This window comes from Mycotypha africana (assembly GCF_025528875.1).
Source record: "Mycotypha africana strain NRRL 2978 chromosome Unknown BDF20scaffold_1, whole genome shotgun sequence".
Classification (NCBI taxonomy): Eukaryota; Fungi; Mucoromycota; class Mucoromycetes; order Mucorales; family Mycotyphaceae; genus Mycotypha; species Mycotypha africana.
In genome coordinates this window covers 3,635,721-3,655,742 of record NW_026515725.1, presented here as the reverse complement: position 1 = coordinate 3,655,742, position 20,022 = coordinate 3,635,721, and the positions used below count along the sequence as shown (strand labels likewise).

At 37.6% G+C, this 20,022-nt stretch overlaps 6 protein-coding genes across 6 annotated transcripts; 3 read left to right on the top strand and 3 right to left on the bottom strand.

Moving 5' to 3' along the window:
* Positions 1-581: 581 nt before the first annotated feature.
* On the top strand, positions 582-2,521 carry BDF20DRAFT_811966 (acyl-CoA dehydrogenase/oxidase; the record flags this gene model as incomplete). The annotated part of the gene is made up of 6 exons (XM_053076740.1): positions 582-916; positions 1,015-1,237; positions 1,305-1,427; positions 1,506-1,811; positions 1,899-2,114; positions 2,195-2,521. The coding sequence occupies 6 exons, from the start codon at positions 582-584 to the stop codon at positions 2,519-2,521; spliced, it is 1,530 nt and encodes a 509-aa protein (XP_052941403.1).
* A 270-nt stretch (positions 2,522-2,791) lies between these two features.
* Positions 2,792-3,852, bottom strand: BDF20DRAFT_909818 (inhibitor of apoptosis-promoting Bax1-domain-containing protein; the record flags this gene model as incomplete). The annotated part of the gene is made up of 5 exons (XM_053083636.1): positions 2,792-3,050; positions 3,115-3,232; positions 3,316-3,455; positions 3,526-3,634; positions 3,714-3,852. The coding sequence occupies 5 exons, from the start codon at positions 3,850-3,852 to the stop codon at positions 2,792-2,794; spliced, it is 765 nt and encodes a 254-aa protein (XP_052941402.1).
* A 720-nt stretch (positions 3,853-4,572) lies between these two features.
* Positions 4,573-5,829, top strand: BDF20DRAFT_909817 (uncharacterized protein; the record flags this gene model as incomplete). Its single annotated transcript, XM_053083635.1, has 3 exons — positions 4,573-4,789; positions 4,860-5,239; positions 5,314-5,829. 3 exons carry the CDS (start codon positions 4,573-4,575, stop codon positions 5,827-5,829), a joined length of 1,113 nt encoding a protein of 370 aa, XP_052941401.1.
* A 328-nt stretch (positions 5,830-6,157) lies between these two features.
* BDF20DRAFT_90442 (uncharacterized protein) lies at positions 6,158-7,995 on the bottom strand. The gene is made up of 3 exons (XM_053083027.1): positions 7,895-7,995; positions 7,160-7,828; positions 6,158-7,079 (listed from the first exon to the last, which is right to left on the bottom strand). The coding sequence occupies exons 1-3, from the start codon at positions 7,910-7,912 to the stop codon at positions 6,486-6,488; spliced, it is 1,281 nt and encodes a 426-aa protein (XP_052941400.1). The 5' UTR covers positions 7,913-7,995; the 3' UTR covers positions 6,158-6,485.
* Positions 7,996-8,703: 708 nt separating this feature from the next.
* Positions 8,704-13,063, bottom strand: BDF20DRAFT_832121 (uncharacterized protein; the record flags this gene model as incomplete). The annotated part of the gene is made up of 15 exons (XM_053078510.1): positions 8,704-8,902; positions 9,189-9,246; positions 9,321-9,452; positions 9,539-9,917; positions 10,013-10,229; positions 10,284-10,478; positions 10,543-10,676; positions 10,848-10,939; positions 11,023-11,088; positions 11,154-11,243; positions 11,513-11,537; positions 11,608-11,738; positions 11,808-12,672; positions 12,695-12,891; positions 12,964-13,063. The coding sequence occupies 15 exons, from the start codon at positions 13,061-13,063 to the stop codon at positions 8,704-8,706; spliced, it is 2,880 nt and encodes a 959-aa protein (XP_052941399.1).
* Positions 13,064-13,335: 272 nt separating this feature from the next.
* BDF20DRAFT_812430 (galactose mutarotase-like domain-containing protein) lies at positions 13,336-18,815 on the top strand (the record flags this gene model as incomplete). The annotated part of the gene is made up of 25 exons (XM_053076782.1): positions 13,336-13,563; positions 13,759-13,960; positions 14,053-14,260; positions 14,367-14,781; positions 14,861-14,876; positions 15,261-15,462; positions 15,540-15,578; positions 15,649-15,702; positions 15,773-15,839; positions 15,920-16,015; positions 16,095-16,237; positions 16,320-16,428; positions 16,524-16,745; positions 16,822-16,915; positions 16,988-17,090; positions 17,150-17,207; positions 17,288-17,312; positions 17,390-17,445; positions 17,508-17,660; positions 17,736-17,771; positions 17,845-17,922; positions 18,010-18,160; positions 18,234-18,336; positions 18,420-18,602; positions 18,677-18,815. 25 exons carry the CDS (start codon positions 13,336-13,338, stop codon positions 18,813-18,815), a joined length of 3,180 nt encoding a protein of 1,059 aa, XP_052941398.1.
* Positions 18,816-20,022: the final 1,207 nt, after the last annotated feature.

Sequence of the window (20,022 nt, the reverse complement as noted above, 5' to 3'; positions counted from 1 at the left end):
ATATCATTTTCAAAAAAGGAATGGATCAGAAATGTTTGAAAGGAAGTCGATTACCAACCTTTTCTAGAGTTGTCCAATGATCCCTAAACAGTTGTAATTTCCACCCACTACCTGCTTGAGGATGGCTTAGAAGAAAGCAATTATATAAAAGTCCTTTTCTTTGCTCACATGAGCTTTTAGAGCAAACAATCCCAAATTTTAAGTTGATCGTGTGTATACGACAACACATGTTAATTCAGTTGTGAAATGTTATATCAAGAGAGACTTGACTGTTAGCTGAATCAGGTCGCCAATCCACGGTTGCAACACAAATAGCTGGTCTGTTGGAACGAGTGACAATTGCTGTATGACAAATGAGCTCTCTAACCAAGGATACCAACACGAGTTTTATGCAAGCAGTTTTCAATGTCAGTGCTGCGTTACAAAAAGATTGGTAATCTAAATTGTTGTTTTCCCCCACATTATTGACCTTTTCTCACTGTCGACATTATTTAAGTATAGCGACGTCTCTTTTCTTACAACACTTGTTGAACGGTATTTCTATTCCCTATTGTATATATAAATATATATAAGAAAAAAAAATGAGTCTTAAAACATACACAAGAGAAGAAGTAAAGCGCCATGCTTCGGAAGACGATCTTTGGATCGTTATCGACTCTAGTGTATACGATATGAGCACCTTTGTTGATCTGCATCCAGGCGGGGCATTTCCTATCATCGAATTAGCTGGCAAAGATGCCACAGATGCATTTTATGGGCTTCATCGACAAGAAGTTCTTGTTAAATATGCTCGCTACAAAATAGGCCGTATTGAAGGTGAAAAACCTCAGATTGACTTTTATGAAGAGGGTAGTCTTTCAAAGGTTCCGTATGCTGAGCCTAGTGCTTGGATGGGGTTCAAATCCGCTTACTTCAAGTATGGTATTCAAATACATACAGCTTTTTTTTGCTATCACTGCGGTTTACTAGCTTATATTCATTAACTTCTTTTCTATCTCTAACCAATCTCTATAGTCAATCACACTTTGACTTCCGTTCGGCTGTCAGAAAAATTTGCGATTCCTTAGCTACCGAAGCCAGGGAATTCGAAGACGCCGGCAGCAAGCCTTCTGACGAATTCATGAAAAAATTGGGCGATCATCATTTATTGGCTTGCAATATCGGTCCTGGACCTTGGTTGCACGGTTTAACACTACCGGGAGGTGTTAAAGGTGAAGATTTTGATTATTTTCATGAGGTAAATATTCAGCTCAGTTCACTGGAAATAATGGTACACACTTTGAATGCATCCATATGTCGTTTAGATGATCGTTCATGAGGAGTTTGCTCGCTGGAAAGTTCGTGGCTTTGATGATGGCGTCATTGGTGGTATGGTCATTTCGGCGCCTACTATTCTAAACTTTGGTTCACCTACGTTAAAGCAAAAGGTAACATTTATAAAGTGCTCATTTAATTTTTATTTGAATATGTTTGTAACAATCAAATTGGATGGCGACTGTTTATAGATTATCCCAGAGGTCTTTGCTGGTAAAAAACGAATTTGTCTTGCTATTAGCGAACCCTATGCTGGCTCTGATGTTGCACGTATCAGAACTACTGCTAAGCGTACTCCCGATGGCAAGCACTTTATTGTCAATGGTGTTAAGAAGTGGATTACTGGCGGTTGTTGGGCTGATTACTTTTCTGTCGCTGTTCAAACAGAAAAGGGTATGTCAATGCTTTTAATCGAACGTAGTGAGGGTGTGGAAACCAAACCTATCAAAACCTCTTATTCTCCAAGTGCGGGTACTGCTTATGTTACTTTTGAAAATGTAAGCTTTAGAAACACATTCTTTCGCCTTGTGTATGCTTTTATTGATGCCAACCCACGGTTATTATTCTTTGTTTTCATGCAATAGGTTCTAGTACCTGTTGAAAATTTGTTGGGCAGAGAAGATAAAGGTTTCTTGGTTGTTCTCTCCAATTTCAACCATGAGCGTTGGGTTATGCTTACAGGCGCCAGTATGGCGGCTCGGCTAGCCGTTGAAGAATGCTTCAAATGGGCAAATCAACGAAAAGTATTCGGCAAGCGGCTCATTGACCAACCAGTAATTCGTTTCAAATTGGCAAAAATGGTATTATCACAGTAGAACATTGTTGAACGTCATGACAGTTCTTTTGTTACTTACACCTGCATTTACCCTACGATATGTAGATTGCTGAGGTCGAAAGTGTTCATAGTTGGGTTGAAAATATCACATATCAAATGACGCATATGAGTTATGATGAGCAATCTGAAAAACTAGCAGGTCCTATTGCCTTATGTAAATACCATATCACCCGCGTTTTGCATCACGTATCTGACGATGCTTGCCAAATCTTTGGTGGTCGTGCCATCACAAAGAGTGGTATGGGTAGAACAATAGAAACACTTCAAAGAACATACAAGTTCTCCGCCATTTTGGGTGGATCTGAAGAGATCATGGCTGATCTCGGTGTTCGTCAAGCCATGAAGTATTACCCTTCCGGAGCAAGACTTTAAAATTATAAAAATAACAGAAGAAAGCTACATCGAAAAATATATTTTCCCCCTTTTCTTATTGGGGGGGTTTTTTTTTTCTGAGGATGTGTCTGTAGCATTTATTACAGTGACTCGAACCCTCTTGAATATACCATGCTTGATTCTTTTTTGTAATAAATCTCCCTATCTCTTTACATGAATGTAACTGAGTTCTTTATTACCCATTATTCCTAAAACAACTATATGATATAATATACATGAATTCGATCTTTCAAATACTTGGACACGAACTCAGTTATCATTGCTCGTCAAGTCCAAAATTTTCAAGATACGTAAGAAAAGATTGATTACGTCTAAATAGAGACTAACTGATGCTATAATGTAATCCTCTGCAGAATATCGGTAGAAAATCAGGTATGTATCAAGCAGAATATAACCACTGAAAATAATCACACCACCAACCGCAAATGCAAGTTGAATACCCTTGGAGAATGGGAAGAACATCTGCACAACGCCTGCAATGAGCAATATCCAAATACCCGCATATAAGCTATATACAAGAAATGTTAATAGATACTAGACCATAAGAGCAAACATTTTCTTATTTGACTTACAAAGGCCCTAATCCTGTAAAATCCCATTTGGATTGAAGAGTGAAGATAGTAAGACCAACAAATACACCTAAAGTTATCAGTAGTGCCTGTAATACAATTTTTTGATTATAGAATGTAACTGTCAAAAAAAAAGAATAGAAGAAAACGTGAGTGATGAAAAGCTTCTCCACAGAGTTCAAGTCATAAATAATGAGAGCTCACCAATCGTGCCAACCGCATGTGCCTCCAACAATGTAAAAGCACCCAGAAGAACATAGTTTACAGGATATGACCTTGCTTTCCAGAAAAGAACGAATATTAAACCTAATGTACCGAGCATCGAAACAATTACCATCCATTGACTAATGTATTAGCAGAAAGAGGGCATGGCTGTTAGTTCATGCGCAGCAGTAAGTAATTTTTGACACTTACTTGGACTGCACCCAGTATCTTGCAGAATCATTGAGCATATAAAATGCTGATAAAGCTGACGTTGCGAATAATTGCGTTGCCAGAATAGAATAAACCTTCCTGACAAATTCTAACACACCGCAACAATGTAAAAATGTAAACGATACGTTTTGAAAATACATTTTCAGTATATAAAATGCAAAACTTACGAAGTCGAACTTCTTTGGAGCTATTCGCAATGAATTCCTTGAACATGTCATCATCGGTTTGATTGCCGAGTAACGGCTGATGAGATTCCTCGTCGTAATTAGGTGGTGGCGCTGTATATGGGGTACTTCCGTAAGACATTATGCTAGGTCAACTGCGAAAGAAGAACAAAGTAAATAGTCCATTCTTGAAAGTTCTTTGAAATCATGCAGCTTAGCATAAATGCTGTCCAATCGAAGCAGATGGTTGAGACCCCCATGGTGGATCATTAGTGATAGCAGCGGAAGAATAATTTCCCCGAAACACACCTTTAAATGAGCACTTACTAAACCTTAAAGCTGTAAATTAACTCAAGCGATGCGAGAGAGTCTGAGAGACTTCAAATCGGTAATAACGTTTACAGTCGTAGATCCTGAAGTGGTACTAATCTAGATGGTGGATACATACAGCGATTCCTTGAGGCCTGAAAAGCTTCACAGCAACGATGCTTTGGAAAACATTTTACTCAAAGGCAATCAGACATTAAGTAAGCTGCTCCATCCCTTCTTGCTTTATTGGATGGATTATAAATAGCGTCAACTAGTTATTCTTTTTCTCTAATCTAAAATGCAGTCGTTGGCCTTCATTGTGACTACTGGATGATACTTATTGTTGGCATTTCTCAGATGAATAGCGGTACGTTTGGTGCTATACTTGTAAGGTTTAAGGTTTAAGGGGTGCACAAAGATTGATAACACTGCTTATTGTGCATCCTTTTGTAAGTGCCAACTTTCTTTTCAAATTTTGCCACCATCACTCACCATTATCCGTTCCTCTTCTTTTTTTTTCCATTCGACATTTTTATCCTACTCAAATAGAATTATGTTACTGGAAGTCTTAATGTTCGAAGCCGGGCTACAACAGTCCTTGCTTATAGGTTCAGCTTTCTTAATAGTTGCATATTTGATCGTTGTTCGGTACAACCGCTATAAACTCCTCAATGAAATGATCAGAAAATACCCTGATCCAAATATTGTGCTTAAAAACCACGATATCGCTATGGAGATTTATAGTAATATATTCAGAAAGGAATTCCCATGTAGGTTCGGAAAGAAAAATATCGTAATAGTATAAAGTTGTATGTATTTTAACCTTCTGCGTTGGATCAGTGTTTGCACGCTCCTCCTTAGAGTTTGCCTTATTCAAACCTTTTGCTACGCCCTCTGTGAGTAAGCTACTTGTCTCAACAAGGGAGTTCCTAGACCACTGTTCTCGTCGCGCCGAGGATACCGAACTCATTCTGTCTGAAATTATTGACCCTTATCCAAGAATTCAAAACGAATTAAGAAATAATCCAAATATATCAGGGAAAGAGATAACGAAGCAATATGAACGACGAGAAGCATCCATCAAAAGATTGAATGAACTCCATGGAAAATACCCCATTTCAAATGAAGACTACCTTTATACACTCGTATTATTTGTAGCTGAACCTATTCGTTGGATCAATAGCTGGGAATGGCGAAAGTTAGACATACGTGAAGTTAACGTAAAGCGCAATTTTTTCCTTTCTTCAAAAATCCAGCAGTTCTTCTCTTAACATTACCATCTTTCGTCCTTTAGGCTATCTTTAGAGTGTGGCACGAGATTGGAACCAAAATGAACATTAAAGAAATTCCTGATACACTCGATGAATGGTATGAAATCCAAAAGGCTTACGAAAATACCTCTGTTACTTATCACCCTGCAAATTGGCGCTGTGCTGATCCCACTATCAAACATTTGGGTCAGAGACTTCCGAAATTCATGTTGCCTGTTTTATATAAAATACTCCCTTGTTTGCTGGAAGACAGTGAATGTAAAGCTTTCGGTATTGATACGGCCTCTACGGTGATGAACTTCATTTTTAACAGCCTAATCACCGTTCGCGCTTTATTCATCCGTTATTTGTGTTTACCAAGAAATATGTATGATTTACGAACACCTTTTTATCCAAACAAGGAGGGTAAATACGTCCCTCATTATTTTGTTTACAAACCAGCTATTTACACAGAAGGATACCGTATTGAGGAACTTGGCCCCGAGAAATTTATGCCTAAATGTCCTTTTTCTGCAGCCTTGAAAGAGGGAAAACACTAATTGCCAGTTTATACGTAATCTTACTTATCTCAGCATTTTAAAGCATTTTTTTTTTATCGCACTCCAAACAGAACCATATGTAATTAAAAGTTATCATTGCTAAGCATTCTTCCCTTTAGAGCTTTAGTAATCCCGCATGTATGTATTCCTGCACTTCACTTGTTAAAATAACATCATGGGGTCTATGAACTCTATATAGACCAAAGCTGGATAAATTCAAGAGTAAACGTCGATTACATGCTCATCAGACCACGTATGAAAAGGAGCTTAAAACTCGTTTAGGAGTCCCTTCTTTTTTTCTTCAACGAAAAGCCAAAACCTAGTCTCTGCATGAATAGCCTTACACAAAGATGTAATGTGAACTCATGAATGGTTAAGAATTGCCTCCTTAAAAAAGATCGATCCAGTGTTACTGTTACTATGATGATAACAGAGGAACCGGAAACATATAAAACATGAGAGAAGTAACTGATTACTGCAAAGAATATTCTGCGAATTTTAAAGTGCATGTTAAGTGCATGTTAGACTTATTTCAGGTTGACGGAGGTATGTAAGTATTATAAGGTGGTATAAGCTAATATTAATTGAGAATAGAATAAATAACGGTTTGTGGTTCAGTATTAGGTTTGTCAGATTGTCGAATTGTAAACTGTATGTTAATTTGCACGACCAAGTCTCTCTGACGCTCTAGAATGTAGATGAGTCAGTGGAGTAGAAGTCGGCATGCCGCCTAAAGCTCCACCAGCGCCGCCTACACCACCAGCGCCACTGACCCCAGACAAATGACTCATGTTCTCAAAGGAATCCGCTGAGGAATGTGAGTTCAAATGTTGTTGAGATTCATAAGGCTTATGCTCCGGTATCAAGGACAAAGGGCGTGGCGGATAATGATGTTGTTCCTGCTGCTGCTGTAAGGTTTGTGCTTGTGAAGCGGTTGGCGAAACAGCAGTTGGATTCGCATAGCTGCTATCAATATGGCCACTTTCACACTCTTTTTTAGCACGTCGAACGGCTACAACTAAAGCGTTCAACCAAGCGTCCATATCTTCTTCCGCCGGAGCGCATAAAACGTAGCTTCGTTTGGGAATGATTATTTTGAAACAAAAAAGCTTATGTTTACTGACAGGATCAATTTCTAAAGAATCAATAATGTGCTGTAAAGGAATGATTCTGTGAGGCGAGTATTCTTTATCATCTTCATAGTATGCTAACGTGTCTGTGCGTAACACAAACCAACGTTTTCTCCAACCCTACAAAAGTAACCATGATGATTAGTGTTTTTGTTGACCTGCGAAATAGACGCCGAGAAAAAAAATAAATTACTGCTTACCTTATTACGCCCTAATTTTAACAAATAGCCTTCAATTAAAACCCTGTTCCTATCCTCTTCAAGCCTGATATTAGCTTTGTCAGCACTAAATTCCTCATCGTCCTCAGAGCTTGCAATGCCATCGATTGTTGTTAATTGATGTTGATGATCGGAAGAGGGTGACAAGGGGTAATTGCGATCTATAGCATACTCACTCAAGCCTTTAGAAGCACTATTTTTACGATTTTTGGGGACATCTATCGCTTTCATTGTTGGAGTAATTTCATTGCTATTGAAAAACTGAGGTGTGTTTGAATGAGAAGCCAATGCTGCTGCTGTTACTCCTGCTCCTGATGGCCTTGACAGGAAATTATCATACGTTCCACTAGATTTACGTCTTTGACTCTGTAAAATATGGTTTGATTTGTATGATGTGATCACGTCCTTAGCAAATTCTTGATCACGGTCAACTGTAGCAGGATCCACGTCTGTCTCATATAAATGCAAATCATGCTTGGCTTGGTTAACCTGTTTGAACCAGTCATCCATATCAATCTGACTGTTTGCTTGTACATAGTACAGTCTCTTCGCAGTAACAAAGGCAAAAACAAACTTATACTTGTGTTTTGTTGTAACTTGAACAACTTTGTGTATTTCATGTAAATCAATTATTCTCAGTAATTTATATTCCTGGTAAATAAGAAAATTCTTATTAGAGAATTTTATTGATGCGGAATTTGTGTTTAATTATTTTACCTTGTCATCTTTATACATTGCTAATTTCGTCGTCCTCAGTACAAACCAACGCTTTTTCCACGTCTAAAAAAGTATGGCGTTGACGTTGTTAGGCTTATAGATATGAGTGTATATTGTGGATTCATAAAACATGATATTACTCTTCTTTTTTCGCCTTTCTTAAATAAATATCCTGACTTCAACACTTTCTCTGTTTGTAGTAATTCTAAAGCTTCTGCTGACATAAGTTCTGTGTTGGGCTCTTCCTCCTCATTATCAGAGATACATTTATTATTCTTGTTATAATCATCATCTTCATCTTCACTAAGCATGATGCGTGCATTTTTTGGTATTGAGGTAGCTTGAGATGAGGCAGTCTAACATGATTCCGCACAACGGAAAGTGGAGTGAGACGTTATTGTGGTCAGTTTTCAATCAAACAACTTTTATTTGTTATTTGACAAAGAAGCAATGATTTAAATACATTTGAATGTTTCAGTATTGAAATAGGCTCACTTGGCCTTCTTTCAGTAGTTGAGTTTGACATCTTACTGGAGCAAGCTTGCGTATTTGTGGAATATAATCAAATGAAGGGAAAGAAAAAAAGCTTAAAAATAAAAGGGAAAAGATATTCATGACCAAAATAAAAAGCCGATCAAGCAGACTAGACGTCTCCACACACAAATCCCACTGAAGTCACAATCGCCCCTTTAATAATCTTTGGTCGCATGAAAATGAACGATGTCGGATCAACCAATGAGAATTTGTGAGTGCTTAAAAGCACTTCCTGAACCAGCATGGCTATGGTAAGGCTGCACAAATGCATTCAATCAGTGTATGTTTTTGACGCAAATGTACGCCTTAAAAGCCGTTGTATGCAAAACAGTTAATAAGACAAGTATGGGTACATAGCTTCGGAATTCGGTCTCATGGTGACTCTTCGTTTGGCTGAAAAGATACTTCTTGTCAAGATATTGTAACACAATGTCTAACTGAAAATGTTGAAAAGGCTGAATAGAGTAACGTTCCCTTCAAGGCCAGGGCAGCTAAGTTTTATCGTATGATAAATACTATTTATTGTCAACTGTTGTAAGCAAACTATACTTAAGCTGTGCTACATGATTCTTCGTTAAGGCCAAACTGGAGCAATGGTCTTATAATTCTCTTTATTGAAAAAGCTTTCTACACCTATTAGATCGCTGTGCCTCACAGATAGCCAAAAGCCTTCCATTCATTATCAAAGAAACTAGAGTAAGGTTTCTATTTAGCTTCTCTGCTTGCTGGGAATAACTCAGCTACCATAAGATAATCTTACCCTGCCGCTAAGATACCACCCAAGCCTGTTGCTTTCATTTCACTACTATGTGTAATCACTATTCATACACATAAGTGTTTGATATTTTAAAAAACGAGGCTCACAAAAAAATACTTTTATAAAATAACTAACCCCATTCTGGTGTCATCATTCCTGTACGTTTTGGTATAAGCTGCAGTACTGAATCAAATCCATTGATGTCCGTTCCAGTGATAATAAGCGCGATTTCTCCTTCTAATAACCCTGGCTGCATTAACAATAGACCTTTTATCAAATTACATTTTGAATTACTCCTTCCATAGTAAAACATGGATAATGTGACAAGTTGCTTGTCTTTTTAATGTACATACCTGTTCCAGCTTCGTTAAACTTCCTGTTAGAGACTCTGATACTAATTGTACTATCCATGTTTTCCTTGATATCAATATTACAAATCGTTGATTTCGATATAAGCTCTTTCATTTTCTTATTCTCATTGATCAATCCCAGGTAAATGCAATAATGTACACTGTCATGCTTAATTTTATCGAAGGTAGCATCGTCATTATCATAAACAATGATAGCGTCACCTCTGCCATACAGATACCAATCATGAGCAATTTGCAAAGCTGCATGTTCATACATGTCTTTTTGCGGAATGACTATGATAAGAGCCATCTTTGACTCGTACATACGGTGAACCGGACCATAGGGATTTTTGTTTCGTTCTGTCACCCTACATGCTTCCAACTAGAAAATCACATTAATGTTGTAAGGTGAGGTTGCCATGAATAAAGCCTTCCAAATGTTTCAATATAAGCTTTTTGCATGTTGTGGTTTCTTACCTTCCATCGTTTCGTCTTTCTATCATATGATAAATGAACATTTTCACTTTTTGTATAGTTTTTTTCCAAATGTAGAAACTTATCCTCATCAACTGTTAGTTTATTACATCCTCTAAAATACTTTGTGAACCGGAACGATGCAATATTTGTGGTCTTAAGCATTAGTATCGTTTTGCCGTGCTGATCTTTTGAATAATAGCCTTGTATCTTGCCTAATCTGTTCGAATTCATTACTCAAAGCTAACAATGTTTCCACTTGAAGAGTAGTTACCTATAAGGGATTGTCAGTTGCTCAATTTGTATTCCATGAATACTTCCACTTCCCGCCGGGTTCATCAGTGTGATAGAAAAATCGTCAGGTTCAAATCTTGCTTTTATTTTCTGGTTTTTTGTTAGAAAGTCTTGAACAATTCGATCACTGAATACCGTATCCCACCAGTGACCTGTCATAGATACTTCTGATATCCTATAATAAGCCAAGAAATGTGAACAAAAAGAAAATTTAAAGAGAAAATGCGGTTTGAACTTACTTTATGGCTGTTGGTGTTTTCAAAATTCCATTCAAAATTCTTACATACTTTCTGGTGTGCAACGGCGGAACATTGTCATCTTCAGTCCCTAGTCTTGGAAGCACGGCAATGGTTGTCTGTAGGAGGCATATCATCTATAAGTTTTTTTTTTACTCCAAATGTAAGTTGTAAATTTCAGGTAATTGACTTGCCATGTTTGAAAGATAAAGATCGTTATTATACTCGGCAATTGAAGACTCCAAAATCTATTGAATTTTAAATGTCAAATTCACTACGTAAGACAGTTGTAAAGGCTTTAAACCTACACCTTTCAACTGTGGGTCGCAGTAACTTTGACCCACCCAGTTGGCGTAAGATATATAATCTTGAATCTTTACATAGCCAGCAACAGGAACAGCTATTGACAAGAGTAGTTGATATATATTCGTTGATCGATAAGAAAGTATTGTTATGAAATTACGTCAAGCATGAGCTTTTTACCTGCTATAACTTTGTCAGAGAAATGTGTAGCAAAATACCACGCTCCTTGTCCGCCATTACTATGGCCTTTCGTTCAACATTAAAAATTTGCTCATCCCTCATTGGCAATTTTTAATATAATATATGCTTACCTATGACGATTAATTTTTCGATATCACCAACTGTCCACTCTCGCTGGTCCTCTGGTTTTAACGTTAATGGTGTTTCATAAGGTTTTGACACTAAAGTATTTTGAAGCTATTAACATCTGGTGATTACTCTTATACTAGCCTTAACTATGCTCATTGTACCGTTTATCCAATCACCAAGAGCGGCATCGATACACTCAATGTGCGGTGGTAAAAGATCCCGTATGTCAACTAAGCCTTATAAAGCGCTGAATACATTGTTTGCACTAGGGCCATGCCAGTCATAACCCCTTTTAACAAATGAATCGCGAAGTTTGCGAAACAATATCTCAATAGTTTCGGCAGATAATTTTTTTCCTTACCAAGGCGTTCGTCCTGTAGGATATACTATCTAAGGGTACATTTTAGTTTTTTTTTTTGTGCAAAAGCACATTCAGCGGCGAATAGTGGAGCATACCCAAGACGTTTTTTGTGTAGGCACAGAATCAGTCCAAAACTCCGAGTCAGCCTCAACGCCTGCTCCATGGAGCGCTACAATCACTGGCTTAGTGGTACTAGTAGTCAATGTGTTCGGTCTTTTCGCCATTGCTTAAGTTATCGTTAATCTAAGGGCTTAAAGAATATTTGTTTAGCAAAAGCTATATGTTTCAGAATTACCGTAGTGCACTGTATTGTCATAGTCCAAAAATGTATAACGAAAAGCTGAGTGAATCCAATCAACACAACGGACATTGGATGTGGCGCGGACAGCAAACTCACTTCTTCCATCTGCTGTATCGTATTGGATTGCAAACCCAATACGCACCCAAAACCGCAAAATTTTGGTAGCAGGCAATGTGCCGAATTCTTTTTGAAAGTGAAAACCAATAGGGCGCATTTGGCCAGGTATCAAATAGAGAAGCTCATTGCTCATTAATAGATCCGTTTTATATTCCATGAACAAACCATTTTTTGTCCTTGACGCTAACGTTTGATCATCTACTATACACAAAGTCAGAGAAGTAACCCAAAGAGTTTCATCACCAGCATTCTGTACATAGACACAACCATAAGATCCTGCAAAGCCTATATCTTTGAGATAATCTGGCATCAAAAGCTCGCAAACGGTCTGCTGTTGTTCTTCTGCTCTGTTTGGGGAGGGAGAGGAAGATGTCTTTGGTGGAGCAGGCAGAGCAGGTCTAATTAAAACGTAATCCTCAGGGTAAACCAAAGCTTCCTCACCACGGGTATAAAGGTGCACTTGAAATTGACACCGCGGCGGCACTTTGCTGCCACCAAATACTCGTACGTCATGAACTATCCTTACGTCTAAATGGTGTTTTCCATGCTTCATGGAGACTATATGCGTTGTTGTGTTATAAGCGTAACAATCGCCATGATATTTGACCCCGTCAAGGTAAAACTCAGACACGCCGCTTATCTGAATAAACAATTGGACTGGTTCATGCACAACTAATAGGCCTCTTGCCCATGCTTGATATTGCTCAATTGACCATCCAAAGGGCGCCCCATTGTTTTCCCACTTAGTATTTTAAGTTCAAAACCAATCTTTTTCGGTCAAGACAAGACAAATACGAATCACAATCAAGCATGTGTTTCGCGAACCTAACATTCGTGAAGCCCAGCGGGCCAACGACACAATTATCATCTGCAGTTACAGTAGACCATCCAACAAAACCTCCCTCCACTAATTCAGAGGGAAACTTTGCTGTAGTCGAATACTTCAGTTGGCTGAATCCGCCTAATGGTTCATGTCTTTGAGTTTGTATATTTTATTATTGTGTCATATGCATAAAATAAGGACTGACATTACCATAGTTTTCTAACAGATCTGCTCCAAAGTCCTGCTCTCGAGAACCGATTGGAAATGGTCCGAGGATTTTCCATGTCTTACTCAATTCGAATTGGGCCATAATTTGTTTTTGGACGATTAAAAGTAAAATAAAAAAGGTACATCCCTTTTTTTTTTCTTGCATACAGTTTAAATTTAAAGTCATCAAAAGTGATCACGTATCAAGACGAATGTGCTTGAAGATTGGTGTGAATATACCATCATGTGATTTATGCCGATGTAGTGAAAGAGGTTTGTTCTCACATCAGGGGCGATCTACTCTTTCTTTTTCTTTGTTTTGGTCTCTTTTGAATTGCACTTCATAGGATATTCATTTTCAAAAAGAAAGAGAAAATGGCTATCTATGGGCATCGGCACAGCAACCACGCGGATGATTCATTCGCTCCTGCATTGGATAATGCACCCAGGGTGCCCCTCAAGATAACAAAATCACGTATTAATAACTTTGTAGCTTCTAGTGGGCAATTTTATAGTATGGGAATCCACCGAGCATTGTGGGTTTCCAGAACGAAAGGCTCACCACATGTACAGCTGAAAGTCTACAGTGTGCCTGGATTAAAGGTAAATAAAAGATACGGAACAAAGGTACTTTTCATAAGAGATATTGACTGTACTTTCCAATTAATTTAAAATGAAAAGCGTATAAGTTTTAAGGTAAAAGTTACAAACGCCAATCGATGAATGAGTCTGATTGTTCATGCTGAATAATGTGTCAAATTTTGGGAACCCTTCTTTTGCATGAAAATTCCATCACAGGAAGCCGTTGCACAAAATTTTGAAAGCTTTACGATAGGACAGCACAAGTTTGGTCCAAGCTGGTCAACCCATTGGTTTCATGTTGTTGCAACTCTACCTCAAGAAATGGAAGGCAAAGAAGTAGTTTTCCAATGGGATATGGGTTGTGAAGGTATGGTATGGAGCAAAGATGGTGTACCGCAACAAGGCCTGACAGGAGGAAGTAAGTTGATCAATCGTTGCTATTTCAATGCTCATAAAGATGATTGTTTACTATGCTAATATTGCATGCCTTTCAACTAATCGATACTTTAGCCGATCAGCCACGACATGAATACATTCTTACAAACAGAGGAAGTGCAGGAGCGCAGTTCGAGTTTTATATTGAAGCGGCTTGTAATGGAATGTTTGGAGTTGGTGCAGCAGACTCTATGGTTGCAAATCCCAACAAATACTTTGAACTCAAGCGAGCTGATTTGGTCGTACCGAATAAGCGTGTTCAAAAGCTATATCATGATTTAACGTAATTTGATGTTCATCAACGCTTGTTTCTCTTTTTTTTAAGTCTTAAAACCAGAAAAAAAGAAGCTAAGCATAGAAGGGGGCTGATACATTCCTTCTTTTGATAGTGTTATTCGCGGAATTGCTTATGATACCGAGTCAACATCCTCTCGAGCTCGACAAGCTTTATGGGTATTGAATGAAGTGATTAATAACTTCATTGCTGAAGATAAAGAAGCCGTTCAGAAATGTTTGGATTTAACAAAAGAATATCTTAGCGCCAAAAATGGCTCTGGTGAACATCATATTACAGCTGTCGGCAACTGTCATATCGATACAGCTTGGTTATGGCCTTATGATGAGACGAAACGGAAAATTGCTAGATCATGGTCAAGCCAACTTGATCTCCTAAATCGTTATCCCGAGTACATTTTCACTGGATCTCAGGTGCAACAATATGAATGGCTTAAAGAGCTTTATCCAGCAGTGTTTGAGAAAATACTAAAGGCTGAAAAAACTGGGCAATGGGAAATTATTGGAGGTGTAAGTTATTAGAAGCGCTACAAGCATCCCTATTCGCATTCTAAACCACTTCTTTTTTTCTATTATTTTTGCATTATAGAGCTGGGTAGAGCATGGTAACAATCAATAGATCATTTATTACCTGATATCACATACATACTTTGCTAGAACTTTTTTGTTTTTGTTCTTGATGTTAGATACAAATATGCCTGTAAGTTATTTTACTACCTATAGTGGTTGCATTGTTAATCATCTACTTACATTTATGCACTAGTCTGGAGAGTCGCTCTGCCGACAAATGCTTCTGGGGTAAGAGTTTATTTGACGAAACATACTGTAGCAGTGACGACCCGTAAACCTAAGGTCAATCCTTTTATATACAGTCAGCGGTTTTTTGAGAAGCATTTCGGAAAGAGAACAAGAGTATTCTGGTTACCAGATTCGTTTGGTAAATACAATGCATAGCAAATTTCTGGCTTGTCAAAATCAATATAGTCAAGGATGTCTCATTGTTGCTTCTCCATACGATATAAACATAGGTTATTCTGGGCAACTTCCCCAAATTCTTCGGGAATCTGGCTGCGATTACTTCTTTACTCAGAAGCTTTCCTGGAACAACATTAATACGTTCCCGTTGACCACGTTTTGGTGGACAGGTATTGATGATAGTAGGATTTTGGCTCACTTGACGCCTGCTGAGACGTAAGAGAATTAAAAAAAAGTCTGAATGTTGATGTCAATATGATATTGAGTTTAAAATCAATTAATGGTGAAAATAGGTACACTGCATCAGTAACACCCGCTGAATTACACAAGTGGTAAGATATCTATTCAAAGCAATCAATAAAAAATAGACATTACTTTACAGTAGCTGAATTCTTTTTCAAGTATCGAAAATCATCACGATTTAGAAGTCTCAAACCAAAGTTTACTTGTCTTCGGGTAAGCAGCAGCATAAGTCGAACTATAATGAAGGCAACTACTTTATTTTGTATTAACACACGATGGTTAGACATGGTGATGGTGGAGGCGGGCCGGCCCCAGAGATGCTTGAAAGACTTGAAAGAATGAAGAATGTTGTAAGTGTGCCGAAAATAAGAGAGGAAAACTTGCTATAGCGTTCGATTAGATGCAGAGTAAGTTGACTTCCATTTGTTAGGATGGGCTGCCTACTGTCAGTTATGGAAGCGCAACAAATTTCTTTGAAAGCATAGAAAAGACCTCAGATCGTCTCCAAGCCTACAAAGGAGAACTGGTAACGAACAAAAAAGTAGACTGGCATCTTCAAGTTTTTCGTATACTTACAATCAAATTATACGTAAACAATTTCATAGTACCTTGAATTTCATCGTGGCACGTATACTACTCAAGCTCTTGTGAAAAAGGGCAACAGAAAAGGAGAAGTTATTATCAGAGACGTTGAAATGCTGGCTGTTTATGCAAAGCTTCACGCCAATGCTGCCAGATTAGACTTTAGGTATATATCCTAAAGTGAATCGAATGTTAGAGTAAAGCATATTTTACTTATCCTTTTCTTCGTAACAACATTTGCTATTCAGTTATCCTTCCGAGACTATTACTCGTTTGTGGAAGCTTCTTTGCCTCAATCAATTCCATGATTGTCTTCCAGGCTCCGCAATTAATTTAGCCTATGTGGATGTCCACAAGGTAACGAAGAAGTATATAACACTTAAAAATAATTCTTTAGTAGTATTTTCTGAGCTAATTCAACAACGTCTTTGTTTGCTCGCGGCAAATTGTAGTTTCATCGCGAAGTAATACAAGAATGTTCAATCCTTCGTCATGGGATTCAAACATTTCTCATCAGAGGAACGAGCGAAAGCAAAGGCGAGCTTATCACTGACGATGAGGAAGACGGTGTTGTTGTCTTCAATACGCTACCTTGGCCACGTTCTGAAGTTATTTTGGTTCCTGAGAAAAATACAAACTGGACAAATCAGCAAACCTCAGGGGATTATGAATATGTGCTTGGTAAGTCTTATGATAGGTATAGCCATTAAAGGCCAGTGTCTGATAGATGAAGTACATTAACATGGTGAGTATACTCTAGTTAAAAATGTACCCAGCTTGGGAGCGTCAGGATATAAAGCAAAAGTTGACTTTGAGCCAGTTTCCGGAGATCATTCGGCTAAAGGTAGGAGCCTTTCAGGTCTTCAACTCCTAATGATATGTAGGATTGCTTTGCTAAATGATCTTTGTCTCACAGCCTATACGCAAAATGGTAATTTCGTGCTCGAGAATTTGAATTTGAAAGCTGTCTTTAATAAAGATGGTCAACTGCTAGAACTTTACGATAAGACTAGTGCCAGGTAATTATACAAAACGAATTGTTTACAGTCAAAGTGTCCTAATAAATAAGATCCTGTAGAGGAAATCTGGTTGCGGAAAAAAAGAAGGCCAACGTTCTTCAACTTTATGAGGATGTTGTAAGTGTGATTAAATTTAGATGAAATGTCTTTGAAGCGTTTTCAGTGACCAATTTCGTTTTTATTGCCAACTCATTTAGCCAACTTACTGGGATGCTTGGGATGGTAAGCAAGCTGTTAGAACATATATATAGTTCAGATGAGCTCATTTTTTATTTCTTCTCTTTGATAATTGCTTACAGTTGAAATCTACCATCTGCAAAAATATGTTACTCTTGAAGGTCAAAACTCATTAAAGGTACTAGCAACTTTTCATTTATTGTTGCGTACCTAGTTAAACATACTAATGGCTCGAAATAGATTCTTTCAGACGGACCTTTGAAGGCAGAATTGCAGTTTGAGCATACAATTTCAAAAAACAGCTCTATAAAACAGATTATTAGTTTGACTTGTATTGGAGACAGGATTGAGTTTGATAACGTCGTGGAATGGCACGAAAGCCACCAGTTTTTGGTAAATGATTTGCTGAACAACCACGGCATATTCACTGTACATCTCCTTACCAATTTTCTTCATTTACTTTAACAGAAAGTTGAGTTTAACTGGGATCTTATCACCGACTACGTATGTGGTATATTGTACATTTTTGAAAATATAGTGCGCAATAATTAATAGATCCTCTTCGTTCATGATTCAGGCTACATACGATATTCAGTATGGTGTTATCAGACGACCTACCCACTATAATACTACAGTTGATTACGCAAAGTTTGAGGTGAGAAATTTCAGATGCTGCTGTAAACAAATAAAGGGATATAAAAAGATATACCATATACTGATGTACTATGATTGAATGGTATAGGTTTGTGGTCATAAATTTGCTGATTTATCCGAATCAAATTACGGTGTTGCTATATTGAACGATTGTAAATATGGCTATGCAACGCACGGCGGCACCCAGCGTTTATCTCTCCTACGTTCTCCAAAAGGCCCTGATGAGCATGCTGATATGGGTAAAATTTTGTGAAAAAAGCGCAGGAATGAAGCAAGAGGTCAAATATTGATTTTGCAATTTGAGCGTTATAGGTCAACATAGTTTCAAATATGCAATCTATCCGCACAAAGGAAATTTTACCTCTTCTAACGTAATGCAATGTGCATTGGATTTCAACGTGCCTCTTTTAGTTCGGTAAGTAACATTACAGACAGGATAAAGGGATAAAACAGATAAGCTGAATAGATACTAATGGCCGCTCAAAATGCAATACTCAGTTATATAAAGACCAACGATATCAGATCTGGAGAGATAATTCCTTCACTTTTCGAAATTGCTCCTTCTGACCAAATAATTATTGACACTGTGAAACTGGCTGAAGATGACGACGGTCAAGGCAAAGTGATTATCTTACGTTTGTACGAAGCATACGGTGGAAAATCCATGGCTATTTTAAGAAGGTAATTTTTACAAGAATATCAAATGATGATGTTCTTTGTGTATAATTGACATGGTGTTTCTATTTTAAATGTAGCCCATTGAATATTAAGCGTATACAAATATCTAATGTTCTTGAAGATGACACAGGCAGGGAATTGCAAAAAGAACAAGGTGGATTTGCTGTTAAAATGAGGGCCTTCCAAGTTTTAAGCTTGAAAGTAGAGCTGCAATAGATCAGCCTAGTATTGTGCTATTCACACATAAAGAAAAACCTTGACCTACATACTTGACAAATAACTGAAAAAGTACGAAGGATTAACTTTTTCCATTGGTAAATAAATATAAATAAACTTGACACACGTGTTGTCTACGATTTGAAAATAAGATCTACTCGAACAAATCACAACTACCAAAAATTTCTGAGGATGGTAAAAAGAAGAACAAACATAGAATGTCTTTGGAATTTCTATTAAACAGGAACAGCAGCACGAGTGATGTGAGGATGGAGCTTACCAAAATACAAGATGCATCACGCAGTGTAAAAGTACAGTAAAAGAAGGGCATTTGTTACGATGTTTGATTTACGTACCAGGTGGTTATGCGTTCTGGAGTGGAGGTGAGGGTTTGAATATGGTCCAGTTAAGTATAACTGGTATGTGTAAGTTTCGTACAATAGAAGACGTTCAGTAACACGAAGTGCTGTCTTACTCTCTCCGCTCGGCTTGTCACGGAATGTTTAACTTTTTGCTTTCTGCTGTTTTACGTTTAACATATTTGGAAACCAAACCTTCAGTTTAACAAATTGTATTGTCATTGTTCCTAACAATATCTGCAATCTGGTTGGATGAACCTTTGAATACGGAACAGTTTCTAACGGAAATAAGCTGTTTAACTACCATAAAAGTGTTGTATACTACAACAACAAAATACCCTGCCCTGAGAATTATACATTGTACAAACTCTTCATGACAAGACACAAAAAGTAACCTGATGTGGATTCACTTATCATATCAGCTGACTTGTTCGATATTTTTATGAGGAAGCTTGCTGCTGGTACCTGAAAATAAAAAAAAAAAGAAACTGATTAAGAATAAACATTTGAATCATGCTATTCTTGCTTCTAATGCTATCTGCAGTAGCTTTATCCCTACCAATCCTTTTAGCTGCTGTAGCACCATTTCTTTGTCGAAAAAAACAATAGAATTAAAAGGTAGTAACACACTAAAAGCATCCTTATACCAGACTGTTGTTTACTCATTCTTTTAAAGGAAAGGAAAACTTTATAAGATTTGGCAAGTATAATGAACACACGGAAGCTCTTCAGCATACAAAGAGTGCGCATTCATTGCCAATATCGGCCCCTATTTGTTCTCGCACAGACATTTGTGCATGTAAACATATCATTTTTTTTGTTGATATTTGTCAGTTTGTAGAATGATA

Coding starts and splice junctions, on each gene's coding strand:
- BDF20DRAFT_90442 (XM_053083027.1), bottom strand. Junction 7,080..7,159: donor TAAAATTAGGGCGTAATAAG/GTAAGCAGTAAT, acceptor TTACTTTTGTAG/GGTTGGAGAAAACGTTGGTT.